Consider the following 20,562-nt stretch of genomic DNA (forward strand, 5'->3'; position numbering starts at 1 on the left):
TCCATAAAGCTAGGATTGAGTAAACCCAGGGCATGATTATCCTGCAGATAATTCCCTAGCTTATCTGTTCCCTTTAAGGGTATCATGCACATTATTCAAACTTGCCTTCATTCCCTATGGCATATAAAAATAAATCTGTACCTTGTTGTGAAGTTTGGGCTTATGATGCAAACATTCTTTTCTGCAGGCTGGCATTATGTTCTCAGTAAACAAAACATTAATGAATTTTAAAAGTTCTTTAGAAATACATATTTAAGCCATTCACAACAGATCCTAAAAGCAAAATTGAAATACTAACTTCAATTAGTAATAGCTCTTTCACATCGAGCAGTATCAACATATAACTACGAATGATTATTTTTAATAGTTTCTAAAGGAAAAGCACTGAAGTGAATTCTACTATAGAAAGAACATTCACACAGCAGACATCAAATTTTTTTTAGCAATTCAGAAAAAAAAAAAAAAACACAAACTGACAAACTGGAAGTGTTTAAAAACAAAAACAAACAAAAAAAATGAAATCAGAGTAACTACTTTAAGGAGTTATGTTACTATAAGAAGTAACTATGCTAATTTTGGGACTACAACAGCAAATCAAGTATCCATTTCCCCCACTTCTCCTACATATTAATCCCTAGCCCTTCCCTCCTCCTTTCCTTTTTTTTTTTTTTTTTTAAATAAATTATACATCCAGTTTTTCAGAACATCAAGTTGAAAGATGAGCTCCAGAAAGGTCTCGTTTATTCTGGTTACACAGAAATAGACCTAAACATATTACCAAAAAGAATACCTGCATAGACTTTCAGCATTCAGTTTCCTTGCACTAAATGCATTCTTTTTAATTAAGTAAAACCACATACTTCTGGAGGGAAAACGAAGCATTTGCTGTACTGCTAAACCTATTTTGGTATGTAATTTTCTGCCAGCAAAATTTAGGAAGAAAATGCTAAATGGCAGTATGAGAGATTATCTATGTTTTTCTGTTGGGGCATGAAAACAGTATCAAAACCTGACCAGGAGATCAGTGAGTTTCAGTGACCTTTTATGCAAACCTTTTCCATTTTCAGCAGATGCTACAGATAACAAGCACTGTTTGCATTACTGGTAAGTATATATTTCCAAACGTAGCAACATTTCTGGAAGAATTATATGTTCAGGAAAGCTAACTCTGTATTCTTCCACATATTAATTTAAAAAACAGTTTTCATGGAGCATGCTAAGTATTTCAAGGATTATGTAGTATAAATGTTGGAAGTCTACACCCCTTAGACGTTAGAAATTATTCATTAAAAAAAAAAAACAAACCACAATATAATAATAAAGGCCTTCTCTCTAGTGCTATTAGGGAAGATGATAGCTCTGTACCTGCAATGTCATAATCTAGTTCAAGTATCAAAATTTAAGTATATGCTTCTCAATGAGGATTCAAAACAGCAATTCTTTACATTGTTTTATAGCTAACAACTGTAGTAGTACAAAAGCTGTAGCTTTGTAGTAAAAGACTTGAAGAGCTCCTTCCATTCAGTTTATTGAAGAAGTTAAAGGCTGTCCTGATGAAAGTCTAGAGAAAAGGCTTTGACATAAGGCTCTCAAATCTAACAGCTGAACTCTGATGGCCAAAAAAGTTACATTAGGTAAACTAGAAACCATGAATTAATTTGAAATAGTAAAGATTATGAGTGACTGTAACCACTTACCAAGATACGTGATGAATTCTTCATTCCTGTAACTTTCAAATTACATATTTTTAAAATTAAATTATATATTTTTAAGGAAAGCTTTCTATATCAAATAGAAATTAAATTCAGCAGAATTCTATATCCAGTTTTATAAGGTATCAGGCTGAAAAAGCAAGTCATTTTTACACATTTCTTTTTAGTCTATTTTTTTTTTAGACCTGAAAGAATGGAAATGTTAGAACGATAAGGAAGGCACGGAGTTGAGAAAGGTAATTTAATTACAAAAGCTTCATTCTCTGAACCATTAGTCTTCTTATCATGACTTCAAGACTCCTATGCCTTGTTTGCTTTGAGAGTTTCCTTTAAAAATCCCCCAACTACAGTTACCACATAAGAGGATCAATGAAAAAACAAGGTAAGCCTTTTTCATGCTCAAACTACGCACAAACACAGAAAGAAAGTTGCCTCAAACACAGAAATGAGAAAGCTACATTTGCACTACTAATACATACATAAATACACGTAACTTAAACTGAAGCTAGCATCTAAGGGAATAAGACTAAAATGACTTCTATCTCCTTCTGACTCAGCCTTTTTAAAAAAAATAATAAAAACAGAGGCAAATACATATTTGTATTATGTATTTTTGTACATATGTATTATTAATATGTATTATTAATACATATTAATATGTATTAATATGTATTATTAATACATATGCACAAATAGTTTTATATTTACAAAAAGACAACTTGACCAATTTAGCAAAAACGTTACACACTTTGTGTGAAGTTTAAGCAAATATTACTTCTCTAGAACTTTGAAAATTTAGATATACCAACCAAGTTCTGAGAACACTTTTTTTTTTCCCCCTTAGGAAAGTTGTCAGACAAAACCATTTCCTCATCTGTTTATGCTCCTCAGAGACATTTCAAGAAAATCTGATTAACTGTTGCCATTCTTCAACAACATGAACAATACCATCCAGCTCAGGTAATATGCTCGTTTATTAATATTTAAAATGTCTCTCTTCAGAGTGAAAGAAGCTTGCAAATGACACTATTAATATGAAGAAAAGAAAGTACCACTAGAGTCCCTGCCGTTGTTACAAGCCTTACAAAAGCTTACCCTACCAGAATAAACCAACAAAAACAGAAAGCAGAGCAGTAATTCCATATTCTTTTTAAAATTATGCAGAGAAAACAATCACTTTTCTGCAAATAACCGCTTTCACACTCGATGTGTTGTTACATTATGGAAGAGTTCTTGTTTACAGATATTGTTATGGGTAATGCTTACAAGTCAAACAAGAAGAGAAAAAAAGTCTTGGACATTAGCCATGTCTGTCCAACGAAGCCAGTGTGAACATAATGCTTCAATTCAACATGTACTGTACACAGTATGAGGGAATATGATGTAGAATGATATGCACATACTCCTCTACTAATTAGAGTTGTCATAGCTTCTCTTCTGCAATACCAAGCCTTTGGTACCATGTCTCTCTTCCCTAGAGAACAATCAGTTGGGAATACTATGCCAATTTCTCCGGTTTCCTCCTTAATTTAAATCCTTCGTATTAAGTATTAAAGATGGACAAACTCAGTACCCTGAAACATGAACGAAGCAGGGAAATCAGAAGAGAAACAGGTGACAAGTCCAGTCCGGCCTTTTTTCACATCCAACCTCTTGAACACACTTCAAGATGCAGAACGGTGCTTAAATGGGAAGAACTTGTGTTCAACCTCAACAAATCCCATACAGAGAAAGTCTCAAAATAAGAAAGTTTTTAATCACATGGTAACAGGATCAAACAATACTTAAAACAGGTTAAGCCATGCTATCCCACACCAAAATACAAGTCACTTTCAAGGAAAGTATTTAGCGAGGAACTCACTCAAAACAAACAAACTAAGGAGCCCATGTCCTGTAGTCTACAAGTAATCATCATTGCATGAAGCCACATTCCATAACAAAAGGAAAAAACAGGAGAACAGCGTGATGCTTAAAGCATCCTATTTAAATTATCACAAATGTTTACAGTAACAACAAACTCCAAAAAGATTGCATCTTTAATCTGATTTGCACAGCTGGCAACTCGCAAGGATAGGTCATAATGAATATTAAATGCTCGAGTGGGTGACTAAGAGATATTCTGCAATGCCTGATAAGCATTTGCCTAATGATACAGACAAAAAATTGAAAGCCGTTGTTTTATGACCACTTAGCGTAAATCGCTTCCTCTCAACTGAAATTTGCCTGCTTTTAGTTTGTTAAAAACTAAAATGTGCTTCCTTTAAGTGTCAATTATTACATTTCAGCCAAGGGCTGAAGAGGAATAGTTTCAGAGGAATAGTTAACTTCAGCTGTAATCACCTGTCTGAATTCAGCAGATACATGTAACTAAAGTCTGAAGAAAGAAAAGAAAGAAAAATGTGATTGATTTATTACAGTAAGTGCTTTCCACAATGCTTCTCTCCGAATTTAAGGCAATATTCCCAATAAGTAAAAAAATAAAAATAAAATAATAAAAAAGATTTTTTTAAAGAAGATTGACTACGTAATGTTTCATCCTCAGAGGACAAAGGCAACTGAAATCACCATATATTACATACATGGAAAATGAGACCCATCACTATGAAATAGCAGCCTAAATCTAAAAATGCTTTAGTAAAGGGGCAAGATAACCCTTTGTGGAAACTAAACTAGTAACTTTTTAGATTAAAATGATTTGGTAAGTATGTTTCACCACGCAGAACAAAGAATAGTCCCAAATCCTCAAAAACAGTCTTCATTTACTTACTACAAGTAATTAGGAACTGTAAAATGATTCTAGTCACTTCCTTATAGCATGGAAGCCAAACAACTATAAATACAGAATTGTCTTGATACAACTATTTATGGACAGTTTTTCTATAGTGATGTTAGATTTGGTTAAATAGACTGTACAGTTCTATTTGAAGAGTCTAGTTTCTACTATAGACAATGAGGATAGAAGCAAGGTAAGAGATCCAACCAAGACACATTTATCTACTGCACCTACTTAAGTACTTAAATAGAAAGACTTCCTGCCTGACACAAAACACAGTAAAGATCGTGGTGTGATTTTAAGACCATCCAAGCCAGAGCTGCCATAACAGACAGCAGCCAATACTTCCAGTCAGTTGTTATTCATGACACTGCAATGGTCATGAACAACACTAGATTCAAAGTCTTCATAAAACAGACAGGCAACAGCTGCCAGCAAAGGGCACAGCTACCATTAACTTTTTACCATTTAGTGTCTGGAGGGTGGGTGGTCCAACACCTTCATAATGCTCATATAAGCTCACTTCTTAACTTACCTGAAATGGGTGATGGGTATAAGAAGGTTTTGAATTACAGTTTAAGATTTAGATTTTTTTTTCTTTTTAAGAATTTTAAATATTAGAAATATTTAGAGCTCTGTGAGGTACAAGACACAACATTACCAAATTTGAGCTCACAACAAATAAAACAAAACAGGACAAGATAAACCAAAACAAAGTTAAACAAAATGTCTGCCAGCATGAATTATCCGTAGTTAAGACTGTTTTCTTTCAACACTTTCCTCATTAGAGGGCCTAAAACAGATGAGCTGAAAAGTGGTTTTTCAGACTCCACAGAAAACAAATTACAGAAGAACTAGGATTTTACATACCTTGATAATATTTTTTGCTCCATCTCTTTAAGCAGAAATACAGTGCAAGATACAGGAAGAAGAAACTAAGCTGAACTACAGACTGCACTTTAACATTTTTAAGTGAAGTGCTATAAAGAAAAGGCTCCTATGAATTCAACTCTTGCTTGTTTTGAGAAGAACCAGAATAAGGCCATAACATACGTAGGAGGAAAAACTACTATCTTTATTTCCTTCATACAACAATAGAAAACAAAAAAAAAAAAGTGTAATCAGTGCAAATGGAGGTACAAGGCCTATCAAATCATTAAGGAAATACAGAATGTGAAAGGGAAAGCAAGGACTTGGTTTGGGGAAAAAGTGTCACAAGATTAGTACTTAGGCTATATACTTTATGTACTAAGGAAAAAAATCCTACATATTAAGAGAATAAAATAAAGACTTAAGGTTTAAAGTATTATATTGACTTTATTTATTTTTTTTCCACAGAACAGACTATTAATTAAGTCAGAAAGGCCCTTAATGTTTCATGCTTTTCAGTTGTTGGTATAATCTTACATCTTTTACAAGAAAAAGCAAGCAGTTCATATTTCTACAATGTTTTCTGGTGATATTTTTGTTGGGATTATAATATTTTCATTAAGTGACCCTTGCTACATTGAGGGAAATAGGTTACAGTACTGCAGCGTTACATACAAGATACTAAAGAACAGTGCAATCCAAATGTAATTTTATTACTAAAAATACTATGAATTGCATTCCTTAGACATACTTTGCAAGCACTAAGAAAAAACAGTTTCAGTGTTCTTATATACAATCATCAATATGGCTATTGAACGTGATTATTGAAAAAAATCCCCACTTTTTCATTTACCTTATGTGAAATAAAGCTTTATCTTCTATACTTCCAGCAGTCAGAAAGATAAATAGCAGCACACTCAGAGGGACTGAAAAGTTGTAAGGGGTCAGGGCAAACTTGTGTGATGGACAGTATACATTCAATTATCTAAGAGTCTTAAGATCACCTAATAACACTTTTTCCATTAAAGTGGAAAGTTGAATGTTATACTGACAATGTCAGGCAAACAGGATCTACATTCAAGGAGGGGAAAATAAAAGCAAACTTTGTACTGATGCAGTCCAGTTTTGTATTACAGAGTCAATATGAGTGGAGAGCAGAATGTTAACCAGCTAGAGGTGAAGGGGAAGTTATTAAAAATGTAAAGAATTTTCATTAATTCCCTATTTTTGATAAAGGTTGCTAAAAGTAAACCAGAAGCTCAGGTTTATTGCTTAAATAATATGTCATGTCACAAAAAAGGGGAGTTGTGATATTTTGGTGGTTCTTTCAAGTGACTAGTTGAACATTGCTGTTTTTTTTTTTCTCTTATCCCATTGATAAACTTTCAACACTATTTTTGATGGTCAAAAATTAAATATTTGAGTACCAAAAAGTATGCTGGGAAAAGCAGCAAAGAATCATCTCACACGAAGTCTAAACTCATGCCTTTAAGTCAACCCACTAAAGCTTTTCTTTAACAACTCTTTCAAAAAAAGCCACTCTGAAAATTAGGACATTAGTACTCACATGCATTATATTTCTATGTTAGTAACAACAAGGCTTCAGTACACATGGCTAAGAAGGACTTAGCCCTCTCGAAGTTACCTGGAAGTACTGAAATAGAACTCAGCATAATGCCTCTTAAATGGGAGGGGGAAAGTCAGAACAAGGTCATTATTGCTGGTAACGTTGATCAAAGAAGAATAATTACTGAATTCAGTTTAAAATATATTTTGTTCTCTTGTAAAGAGGAAACGTCAAAGTTACTTAAATCTTATGACAATTAAGTACTGAGCAGCACAAGAACCTCATTTTGCATTTGTGCATGCTATCTAGACTTACATGAACACTGTATTAACCAACAGTGTTCAGTTTAAAAGACAACCCTGAGTTTCAGAGCTCAACTCCAACTGGTAACTAAAAACTGCAAGTGCAGAATGAGAACTAGAGCTAGCATCTGAACACAGAAAAGTGAAAAAGCAAAATGCTAATTAACTTTCTCCTAGAAAAATCCTACAGCTGCAAAGAACTTTTAGGAAAAAGATGCCAGAAAGAAACCATAAAACCTTTGTTTACTGTGAGGATGTTGGATGGCATTTATGTTGCATAACTTCAATGACCTAAATTTAGTTGTTTGAATTTAAGCTTTTCATCTAATCTCCCTTGAGGTTAAAAATCCCTTGAGAATGGTACCTTTTATTTCTGATGAACTAAAAGGCTTTATTTCTTCCCAGCAACAAACGAGGAAGCCTCTAACTAGAACACGATGCAGCATTACATTAAGACCATGCTATTTCAGTTGCAGAATCCTCTCTCCATACATTCTCCCACCGTCTTGTGTCAACTTTAACAAACTCTGAAATAAAACAAAGCTGGGGAAAAATCACTCCATCTGATTCAACTCATCCTGTGGCTACATGACTGATGATAAAATATGGGAGGAGAGGGACCTGGAAGAACAGGTAGTTAGTTATCAGCAGAAACAGAAAGAAGGACCACTGCTTCAGGCTGGCACTCCACTATTAGTTCTACTTCGTCCTAACACCAGGCCACATTCTCAGAGAGCTAATTTTCAGAGGGTTAAAGTAAAATAAAAGCTATTCCTTACGATTACCATCAAGTAGGATGAAAAAAGGCTAATAAGTATCCAGGGTTGCATTAGGCAAGGTATCACCAGCAGGTCAAGGGAGGTGATCCTTCCCTCAATTTTACACTGGTGAGCCCGTATCTGGAATGTTATGTCCAGTTCTGGGCTCCTCAGTATGAGAGACCTGAATGTACTGCAGAGTCCAGCTCAGGGCCACTGAGGTGCTGAAGGGACTGGAACATCTCTCCTGTAAGGAAAGGCTGAAAGAGCTGGGACTGTTCAGCCTGGAGAAGAAAAGACTCAAGGGGGAAGCTCGTCAATATAAATACCTGAACGGAGGCTGGAAAGAGGACTGAGCTGGGCTCTCTTCAGTGGTGCCCAGTGCCAGGACAAGAGGCAACCGTGACAAACTGGCACACAGGGGGTTCCCTCTGAACATCAGGCAACAAGTCTTTACTGTGCATGTCTGAGTGCTGGCACAGGTTGCCCCAGAAAGGTTGTGGAGTCTCCATCCTTAGAAATATTTAAAAGACACATGGGCACAGTCCTGGGCAACCTGATGTAGGTGTCCCTGCTTGAGCAGGGGGCTTGGACCAGATGACCTACAGAGGTTCCTTCCAACCTCAACCATTCTGTGTGCACAAACAAAAGCTTACTAACAACCCAGAAACAGGGTCAAAATATGTACAGTCATATAGTAGGAAGCGCTGTATGACTGTAACTCAACTAGTGGGATATAAAGAAATAAAAACATTCATTTCCATAGAGACAGCAAATGCATAAGATGGGAAGAGCTTCAGATACCTTTTAAGTAGAAAAAGGCCATCTCAGAGGCCATATGGGCATCTGAGAGCTACAGGCAACGACACAAGTTAAAAGACCACTGGCAGAAGACAGTAGTTGATTGTTCAGCCTCTGCAGCAGTACTAACATGGCTATATAACCAGAGGTAAGAGCGAAAACAGGCACTCTCAGCTCATCATTCAATGCACAAAATACAAATACTTTCTGTGCAGCTTTTTATAACAGTAAACAGCAAATAACTATACACTCCTGTTTCTTTTTTTTTTTTAAACCAGGATGTACCTCTATTTCCACGTCATTCACAAAAAAAGCCTTTTGAAATTCAACTTTCATAAGGCTAATACCTTCTAAACCTTATAAAACAGATTGAAGGCGTACACCTCCACCATAATATTCAGCAAAGAAATCATTGAAGCAAATAGAATCACAATGCAAAATAAACTTGTACAAACAAATGTGTATTTTTAGCCATACATTCACACATAGTAAAAACCTTTTAAAAAGACTGTTTTCTAACCTTTACAGAAGAAAATACAATGTACTTGAAATGAAACAATAATAATAGTCTTTTTTTAATAGAGGAAGCACAACTTTTAGAGAGAAAATATGCATAAAATTGTTTAGCTGACACGTCAATTAAAATATAGTCATTTTAAAACAATACAACTTAAATTTATTATACACAAAGAATACTACGTGATAACATTGATCAGATAGTAGGTTCATATAGATAACTAAGAGTTGAGAATTTGTTTGTGTACTTGTCTCAACTATTTTTCTACACGTGCAATTAGCACTCTTTGCATAAGTAGGCATTCATTTGTGCAGGGTTACATATTTTGTACAGACTTATGCAGTTTATATATTTGTATACGATTTGTTATCACATACCCATGTGTCTGCATGAACAGGCCTGATGTTGCTGAGAAGCACCTCTTCGTAATTTCCATAATCACAGAACTTAACAACTGCAGTTGTCCCAGAAGAATGGAGAGCTTCAATTTCTGCCCGGTAGAACTTAAAAGAGAAATTTTCAAAGGTAATAAATAGCATGAAAACAGCCTTTTCATTTTCACTTTCTCCTCTACTCCCCACCTAGGTCAGCATTAAGTTTTGAGTAATATTTGTAGCAGATACTTATATATTAAACTTCTGCATGGCCCATGACTGCAAGGATGGGGGCTGTGTATTTAGATTATTCATTGAAAACATGTGCTGCTTATGACACTAGACTGAACATTTATAAGACTTGTTTTAAAGGTCAAATTAATCATTAATAAAAATGTTGTTGTATACGTGAAGTGCTACTGTAAGACTTTTTTTTTTTTTAAATGCCTGATAGGCACCTACTTATATATATATACACTATACTATACGTACTGATACCTATTTTAGCACATACTAAAATATGATAAAATTGCTCCTTCAAAAAGTCTTCATTTTTCAGCACACTATTTCATTTTTGTGACATCTGCAAACTGATTTATATAAATATATGAAGATATTCAGTCACTTTATAACTTACCAAACACAAAGAAATCATTATCTCCTAAGACAGAAACTCAGTACTGTATTTTATCACACTAGTTCAAAAACTGTCCTAGATGCAAGCAGCAGCTTTTATTATACCCATCAACAAAATACTCTAATGCACTAAATACTTTTCAGGCAACAGTTTCATACCTAGTTATTTTGAAAGTTTCCAGAATTTCAGTACTCATCTCTCAGCAATACAAAGTACTTCTCAAAACAGGAAAAAAATCCTTAATATATTATTATATTTCAAAATAGTTCATCCACCCAAGACATACATCCTTATTTGATAGAGTTAATTCACTATATTTTACCACTACAAAAAAAATGGTGCATGTTTTACCTTAGTCATACAAACAGAAGAGAGAAAAATAAGTTAGAAAATAAACTTTAATACCACAAAAGACTTTAAATGGTGGGAATAAAACCTGTTCAAAGAACAGCGATAGTTAAGGTAGCTATTGGATTACCAGAAAGTGTCAAAAACTGAAGAAACAACAGAAGAGTGATAGGGAATACCTGAACAGGTGATAACAAATCAAAGCTTTTTTTTTTTTTTTAAATTAATTCTTTAAAAAAAAAAAAAAGGATTAAAAGGAGAAGATGATGAAAGGCAAGTCTTTTGCCATAAAGAAAGCTCATTAACTGGAAAAACAGCTGAAGAGGAAGTATTTAAGCTTTTAAAAATTAGTAAAACAGAACTCTCATGCAATATAATTAATTTGTTCCACAAATTATGCAGCTAAATTCTTTGGTCTACTGGTGATAATAAAAAGCAATCCTTCTGCTGTCTTCTTTCTGCAATCACTGAAACAAAACATTTTTTTGTTGTTGTTGTTGTTTCTTAACAGTCCTGTTCCTGCAGACTGGGTTTCCCTTGCAGTAGTGAGTGCTGCACACCGACTTATTCTACAAGAAGTCTACCATCTGTCTACTATTACAGTCTGTTCTGGATAGCAGAGCATCTTGGATTTGTTCCTTGGAAAGTACATGGGCATCTAGATCCACGTTCATTCCTTCAAATTTTAGGCACTTGGATGAAATGTTTTAATTACAAGCTCAGTCGCCACATGTGACAGAAACAGTCACCTTGGAGTCGAATTAATTTAAGCACTTTCAGGAAATGAACGCAAGCCATATATCTCATTAAAATAAAACGAAACAACAACAACAACAAAAAACAGAACAGGAAGCTAGCCACAAAGCACAATACACAGCTATGAACAAAACCCCATGTCTTTGTGCTGGTGTGCTAAGTCTCCCCTCCAGCATCTAAGAAAACATTGAAGGTACAACTTGAAATAGTTGTTATTTTGTAAAGGCATACCTTGTTGTCTTCCCAATAAAGAGCGAAACATTCATCCCCAGGTCTCCAGCTTCTTCCATACTCCATGTGAATCGATGGTTCCATTATTTTCTCCGGTTTGATAGGCCCCGATCTCCTTTTGGGTCCAGTGTTGTAATACAAAACTTTATCATCATAAGATGGAATCGTAGCGGGTCCTGATGATTTGATAGGACCTACACGTCTTCCTTTCTGATGATGTTCCGTATCTCCATTTGGTACAGCATTAAAATTATCAGTTCTACCAGGGTTTTGGTAATCATTGTTCACACCAAAATGTTGCTCATTTTTTACCATAAAGGTTTCGTTATTTATTGTTCGTGCCTTCCTATCACAAAAGTTTTCAGAATTGTGTATTTGGTTTTCCCTTTTCCCACGTTTCTGGTTATTGTTGTCCATAGTATCTTGAGCAGCAGAGTTCTCCTTGAGTTCTGTGAAGGACACCCCTTTTCCTATTCTGTTCTGCATGTTGTTATCCCTTTTTTTAAAAGAATTATCACTCTGGTGAGTGGCTATGGGATAACCCATATCCTTTGGCCTATCATTTCTAGGATAATGTCTGTCACTTTTAATTTTTTCATCTGTCCAGTGCTCTAAAGAGCTATGCCTTTCAGGACCTCTGTTTCTGGGTAACCCCCCACTTTCCAAAGCCTGCCTTGAATTTTGAAAATCTCTTTGAAAACGAGGGGGCTTCTCATTCCTTGGCTGTCTCATATCATTGCGAGGAATATGTCTTGAATGATTTTCTCTGATGCCATTCTGTTCTGTAGTCATAACTTTGGGCTGTATTTGATGTGGTGGCTGAAATTGTAATTTTGGTTCTATAAAGAAAAAAAAATATTTTAATTATTAATATGCTTCACATAAGTGTAATTTTAGACCCCAACTGATAAATCAGCAGTAGTATTTAGAAAAGTAAGCGGTATTTAACTTTGTGACACAGAAACGGAATTGTATAGACAAATTTAGCAGACATTTGAACTGTAATTTTTTATTACTGGAAGACATAAGTACTGCCAAGACAAGTGTGCATGTGAGTTATTATTAAATGAGTAACAACCACTTCAGAGAGGAAAATAGAATTCCAAGGCGAAGAAAGGAAGAGGAAGGAAAATGAGGGGGAAAAAATACTTGTCATCTGAATTGAAATTTTCTGTAAAAATAACTTGTTAACAGCTATTCAGCATTAAAGGCAACAACTAGAAGTGATGAAATGAACATAGCAGACAACCTAGACATAATGGGAATAGTAACAAAGTCCAGAACTGTGACGACCCTGATCAATGAGCCATAGCAGGAACCGCTCGAGTGTTACCTTCAAGAGATTCAGCCAGAACTCTAACTGATGATAAGGAAAACATAATTATCATGGACCTTATGAGACAGAGCAAACTTTTCACTGGATGTTGGGCAGGGCAGGAGAGAGGTGAGCAGGACAGAAAGATCATGGAGCTCTGTGAAGCTTAGCATGACTACAATCCCGATAAACATTTTACTGCAAAATTTGACATTGAAACCTGTGTTTTTTACATATGTAAAATATAAATGTTTGTAAATTTTTAAATTACTCAAAAACGAGTTTGATAAATGTTCAATTTCTTTTAAAATTAAAAGATTACTTTTTAAATCCATAAAACGTATTTGTTGCTTTTTAAAAAAAAATAAATAATAAAGTCTTCCTTATAAGTTTAGAAATCCACGTCTTATCTATCCTTGGAAAGTAGAACATGAAAATATAGTGTTTTTTTGTTTTCTATCTGTAATTTTTCTGCAAGAATCACTGTTTAACTTCCCCACTTCTGTATAATACACAGGAATCTTCTCAATTCAATTTCTTCTAGAAATGTTTCTCTTCGTAATTAATTCACAAGTCTCTATTCATGACTTTCTTCATTTACACATCTTAGTATGAATTGGTAGTAAAATCCTTGCGCTTCCACTCTTCCTATTTTCATCTTAAGCAGCAGTCACTAACTTTCATGTGTATTCCTCACGTTAATTACAGATTAAATGACTGAACTGCTTGACGACACTTCTGAGTGTCTATTGCTTCACAGACACTCAGAACAAAGCAGTAGGCACTAAGAAGTCATCAAACACTCAAGTACTCCTGGCTTTCCAATGCCATGAACATTACTGCTAGTACACATCATTAAAGTTATAAAAAATTCTTAAATGCTTCATTGTAAATCTTATTGTTTAATACTGTACAATATGAAATTCATTAAAAGAAGTCATTGACACAAGGAAAAGTTGTTCCAACAACAGAAGTAGAAATAGGCTGAATAGAATAGGCTGTTTGGACATTTTAATATTTTGCTGGTTGGCATGATTTTAGAATTTAAATATTTCATCTGCAAACTTTGATCATTTTATCAATTAAGAAGCATTTACTGAGATGGGTGTTCACCTCAGACAGCACAAGGACTACTTACAATTGCAAGACAATCACAAAGCATGCAGAGCAGTTATTATCATACTTCCAGCTTTTCCTCAGTGCATTAACTATACACGTTTTCTGTTCTAGCTGGAAAAAAATTCCCTGAAATTTCTGATCAATTTCATAGCATCTAGCAAGCAATTTTAGCTATCGTGTAGCCACCTTAACAAAACTACGTAGTCTTACTAGCCACCAAAAAAATCTGGATATAGTAGATCTCTGAACAGCACTTCAATTCAATGGAGTGTGAAATTGCCTCCCCAAAATGGCCAATTGAATGACAGAGGAACATTTAGGGTATTTGCCAGTTTCCAATAAGAAGTTACAAGCATTCTCAGATGAGACCATTATTTTCTGTCTTTAGAAAAGCAATAACCTTCATAATTTAAAAAGTAGTAATTCAGAACTCAAATGCTATTCACCTACTTAACATAATTATGTGCAAAATAGAACCTTAAGAAACAAGTTTCATTTAAAGTTATGAGACCCACTATTCCACTACGAAGCATGGAGATTTAAAACAGTGTAGCAGCTATGAAAAAAAAGAAAAAAACACAATATATTTAACTGTTGACGTGAATATCTCCACCCAGAATTAAGTAGATACTCCAGGAGTTCACATAATCTGTTTTTCAAGCAACAGAAATTTTAGCAGTATGTTACTATGTTAATGATTTATTTAACAGCAGGAAATTTCTAACTTACTGATTGCAAATAAACAGTAGGACTAGTGGACATTCAAATTAGTTATTGATATCCAACATAATGTGATCACAATACAAAAACAACAAGCTTACTTTAAAGGATGTCTGATTTTTCAGTTACAGAATGCATTTTAAGTAATATGGAAAAAAAGTAATACTAAATGTTAGGCACTTGGAAAAAGACTAGACAATTTCTTAACAGTGAATATACACATCTTTTTTCTAGGCCTATTTACTGTGACACGTGAAAGCTGCTCACAGAACACTTGACATTTTCCTACTCTAACCTCCAGACGCATCAAATCTGATGTCTTCTACAAAGATTCAGCTAATATGGTAAAAATGCACTAGCTTCTCAGTGGACTACATCATACACAGCAGCCCTGAATTACCAGGACATGCTAATCTATCACTTAACATTCAAAAGTAATCCGTCTACGAACAAAAACTGTCAAATGAAAGTAAGTGTTACTTGGTCAATAGCAGTCAATGAAAAAACCTCAAGATAAAAATATTGCAGGTTCTTCACAAAGATGGGCTGTCTGCCCAAGTAGGTCTGACTGAGGAACTGAAAAGAATCTTAGGGATTCTAGAAGAAGTGAAGTGATGAAGGAAGTCATTCAGAGATCGTCTCCGCTAGTAGCAGCAGCTGATTTTCACAGCATAGCTGAGGCTGGACCTTGAGAGGTCCTCTAGTCCAACCCCCTGCTCAAGGAGTGGGTTGCTACTTGCCCAGGACCACCTCCAGATGGCTTTTAAAATCTCCACGGAGAGAGAATCCACAACCTCTCTGGGCAACCTGTGGCAGTGCTCAGTCACTCTCAAAGCAAAGTGCTTCTTGACATTTAGAGGAAACCTCCTTTGTTTTAGTTTGTGCTCATAAGCCTCCTGTCATGTCACTGAGCACCACCAAAAGGAAGAGCTTGGCTACATTTTCTTTGCAAGCCTCCTTCAGGGATTTATGCACTTTGATGAGATTCCCCTCCTCTTCCTTAGGCTGAGGAGTCACAAGCCCTCTCAGCCTATTCCTGCCCCACCTCCAACAAACTACTAGCCAAAGTTCCCAGAAAAGTTCCTACAGAGCAGTAACAAACACATTAATTTGGCATTTAGCACGAAGATTTGGTCTGCTATCCTGTCAAAGAGGGAGATGCCTCAGCACTGTCATTACCATTACAACCTGAAGTTGGGGAAAGTGGTCTGGAAGAAGTCCATTTCAAAATTAATGGCAAGGCTTTTGTCTTCTCTTGGGTAGTTTTAATTTACCCAGGAGAAATGGTAGCAGTCTTCTTAAAACTGTCACTCAGTTATTTTAGTCATTTTAGCATTTGCATGTGATGATTTATACATTAAGACTGCACAGAGCCACCACAATTCTCTCGCCTACAAGCAACCAGCAGGACCTGCTGCAGCTGGAAACCTCAGCCAATGCAATTTAAACAACACCACCCTACGTGCAATGGGTTTTCAGAAGTACACTTTCCTGTAGCTCTCTCCTGTGGATTTTCTCATGTTTAATGAAGTGGTTAAACTCAGTCAGTGGCCTTTCCCCCACCGGTGGCAATGATTTGGGTTTCTTCCTCCAATGGGAATTCTGCTTTTATGCATACCTTTATGAAAGCACATCTTTAAGACACTTACTCCCAGAGCAAGTTTTACCTCGAATCAGCCAAAAGGTCCAAAAATTAGAGGAGAATTAATAACATATTAACATATAACCCTAATCTATTAATACTTCATTAATGTATTAACCCTAATGACACACCTCATGTCAATTATGACACCTTATGTAAACTCCAGTTTACTCAAGAGTTTTGTTTGTCAAATTACATAAAGATCAACATTATTGCTTCCAAAGTACACTATTTGGGAATATATAAAGCACAGTGGAATAAAGCATGAAAAAGATAGTTGAAGTTAGATAATATATGCCAGCCCAAAATTGTCCAAAAACAAAAACAACAACAAAAAAAAAAAAAGTTTAGCATACTAAAAACCAAACCAAACCAAAAAAAAAAAAAAACTATGTACTATATATCCTGGTTTATCTCAAGCAAAACACTGAAGTAGGAAAAGGACAGAAATTCTAATTCAAAAGTACATAAACGCCTTTAGCCTTTGGACAACTCTGAGGCTGGATCCCCAAGTGCACGTCTTGCTGCTTGTGACAAATGTTCACTCTCCACTAGTCGTATTTCCTCTGAGACATCTCTGAGCAAATGGTTAAGAATAATACAAGACAGTAAAAAATCTGTGTCAAAAATCTGTTATAAACCCTCCTAGAAGGTCAGCACCTCCTTTGTCATGCATCTCCTGCGGACAACACTGGTAGCCAAGAACATGAGGGTTACTGCAGCTAAATTAAGTGGGATGCTCAGATCTGGTGTAAAGCAATAGCCCATGGGATAGTGATGTTACACATCACTCAAACCACTAAAATGCATTGTCTGCAATTATGGAATGCATATCTGAAGAAGAGAACTGATAAATGGGTTTGCTTGGAAAAGAGAAAAAGCAGTCTGAAAGAATAAGGCCTTTAATGAGAAACTAGGAAAGCTCAATCCACACAGAGCTAACACAACTGATGGATAACATACAAGTCAATTATATTTTATAAATGCCTATTAGGAAAACAAATTCTGAAAGCTCTCTGTAACAAGAAAGGCGTATTACTATATGACAGTTAGAAGCTAAGCATAGAAAAATCAGATTAGAAAAAAGATTGATTTTCTAAATGCTGATCTTAATTGCTCAAGCAATTAACCTTGGAATAAAATTATTTCACCACCTTTAAATCCCAACTGCATGTTTAAATTTGTATTTCAGTCAAAGCCTAACTATGGTCGCAAGAAACAGAGACTACAGCCTAGGACTTGCTCCCACCTCCTAAAGAGCCCTTATTAAAAGAACAGATAGACGTGCCACCTCTAGCTTGCTTTTTCTGTCATCCCATTATTTTTATTATTATTTTTGCTGCACAGGAGATTCATTTTAACAGCAAGAGCATGAAACATCCACACCGAGCACAGCACCTCCCTTGGGAAGACTGTGCAGAATTGCCTCTTCAATCTGAAACTGCAAATGCTTTGGCCTGGGTCAATGATATGACCAAAAAAATTACGTTTATCACCAACTATACCAACTAATGATAAAAAATCATTTCAAAGTTAATCTTTTCTTAAATCACTCAAAGGTGTAGCTGTGTCTGCCAGAAGTTTCTGGTTTTTAGCAGGTGGAAACACCAGCTTGTTCTCTGTCCTCAAGAACCACAGAGAGATACAATATTGAAAATATGCCTGGTCCTAAGCACTTTGTCCAGTCTTCCTTAATTCTACAGTCAGAGCTCTTGGCACTGTTTTGTTCCCCCTGAAATCCCTGTGTTTACCTATTTGAGCTGGCAGAGATGGATGAACTGTTCCTTGTAACCAAAGAAAAACAGGAAGAAGATTAATGGAAAAAACTTTGTGTTCAGTAGCAGAAATAATTTAAGTACAAGCAAAGAAGTTTCCAGCATTTTTTGTCTACTTTTTTTTAATCTCTCACAGTCATCAAGTTTCTCTGTCCACACAAAACTCAAGCTAGTTAACTTTAACACAAAGTTTTTCACAGGTAGCACCAATCACTGAGTTAAAAATAAATAATAAATAGGTCTGCAGTAGAAGAAGCTTTTTTTAAATAATTCCTTGCACTTCACTTAAATGAAGCATGTTTACTAAATACTATGTTTTAGGATTAATGAATTAGCAGATCATGCAAGAGTCAGACATTTAATTGTAGCTTTTGACAGCTACAGTAACTTAAAAATAATATTTCTGTAAAAAATATGTGAAGACATCATAAACACAGGATATTACAGTGCAAAAGATCCAACACACCTTATTTTCACTAATTTGTGCGGGTTAAATAACCAAGCAAGATACAAAACTGTTTTGATTTATAAGTATTTTTCTGCTTGGTCTAAATCCAAGTAGGCAAAGCTTCCAAATCAATGATAACAAATCAAGCAACTGGTTTGCAGTAACTGCTCACAAACAGAAGCACCTACCTTAGTTACTGATAATTCAGAAGTGATTTTAGAAATTCTCAACAATGAGCAGGAAGTACTGAGGTTTCAGGGGGAATTAGAAAAGCAAAGAGACATACAGAGAAGAGCAAATCAATCCTCTCTGTGCTTGAGAAGAAACCATTTCTCTTTTTAGACACTAGATCAAATAAGCCATTTTTGAAGAAAACATGGTACAACACCAAATTAAAAATATTTATCCCAGTTCAGCAAAACTGCCTTTTGTTTTTGCTTCTGTATAGACACTCAATCAGTTAGAAGGAACTTAAATCCGCCTAAAAGATACAGAAGCCTAACACCAGTGATGATGATAAAGTGGCCATTCCAGGTAATCACATGCTCCTGAACACACGCTTTAGCGTAAGGGTAAGTAGTGCACACCCACGTACAAAAGCACTGTCCCTAAACAAAGAACCTCCATCAACATCTGAAAAACAAACTGGGCTTTTAGAGACCATATTGGACAGCAATGCACCAGGAATACTGCAGAACAATTAACTTTTTTTTTTTTTTTTTTTTTTTAAACTCATTGGAAGCTGCATTTTGTGATTCTACATAAAGACAGCAAAACCTGCTTGCCTGAGCCTTCCTTAGTACAGCTGCTCTGCAGAAAATCAAGGAAGGGACCCATTACTGGGTAATGTTATATGTAATGTTACATATTTAGTTGTTTCTAGCAGTTCCTCCAAGGCATCTACTACTACTACTTTTTTAATAGCAAGGGAAGATTGAATCCCAGAATGGCCTGGGCTGAAAGGGACTTTAAAGATCATCTAATTCCAACCCCCTTGCCACGGGCAGGGACAACAACAGATACACGTCTCTACTGCTAAATTACAGGATCAAATGAAATGAAAAAGCAGCTAGTAACATACACACCCTGTTTCCTGCAAATGCTTGGACACTCACTGCATGAAGAAAGAAATCAGAGTGGTATAATCACCCCAGATATATATCAGGACACTGCACACAATTAATACTTGTGTCATCTCAGCTTGGAAGGCACTATTTAAAAATTTAAATAAGAATATTTTCAATGACAACAGAGGCATAAAAATGGCAGAGAAGTAATATGTTCAATAAATGGTTTTCTAAGAAATGTTTGAATTCAAACTGCACAGGTTTTCCTCAGACTTGGCAAAGAAAAATAGGGCTTCTAAGACAAAAAAAAAAAAAAAAAAAAAAAACACCTGTAATTCAGCACAAACTGATGCTTTTCTTGAAAAATCCATCTGAAGGACAGTCTGCAAGATAAATTAAACTCTGTCATAAAAACAGAGGATTACTCCCATGGGATTCACACACTCAGTAAGGAAAATAAAAACTGACCAAATGAAACTGAGCAACCAATGTACAGCCCAATGACTTCCCAGTAACAGGAAGAAAATTGATTATTATTTCTTCAGAAAGGAAAAAAGGCTTTTTTTTTTCCCCAAAATAATCATAACGTGGTTTAAAATTCAGAAATGTTATCAAGTTTTGTTTTGTTTTGTGTTTTTTTTTCCCCCCCCCAAACAGCATGACCTCCAGAGAAGGACGCCACATTAAAAATTATAATTCATAAAATGATTTTTACAAGTGTTTAAAAAAACTGCATGCCATGTTACAAAATGTTACATTTTTGGCAAGTGAGCTTGGAGTCTAAGTTTCCCCAGAATTGTATTTTTCTTCCTACAATGTTTATGAAAACA

The 20,562-nt window shown here is 35.3% G+C and overlaps 1 protein-coding gene across 2 annotated transcripts in view; it reads right to left on the reverse strand.

Annotated features, from left to right (window-relative positions):
* The window catches only part of TDRD3 (tudor domain containing 3), a 104,312-nt gene that overhangs the window by 12,976 nt on the left and 70,774 nt on the right, over positions 1-20,562 (reverse strand). For both annotated transcript variants that reach the window (XM_027472689.3, XM_027472692.3), the window contains exons 11-12: positions 11,647-12,485; positions 9,678-9,803 (exon numbers count right to left, since the gene is read on the reverse strand). In XM_027472689.3, the coding sequence (XP_027328490.1) occupies positions 9,678-9,803; positions 11,647-12,485 (965 nt within the window). The remainder of the gene's footprint in view (positions 1-9,677; positions 9,804-11,646; positions 12,486-20,562) is intronic.

Source organism: Anas platyrhynchos, chromosome 1 (assembly GCF_047663525.1).
Source record: "Anas platyrhynchos isolate ZD024472 breed Pekin duck chromosome 1, IASCAAS_PekinDuck_T2T, whole genome shotgun sequence".
Lineage (NCBI taxonomy): Eukaryota > Metazoa > Chordata > Aves > Anseriformes > Anatidae > Anas > Anas platyrhynchos.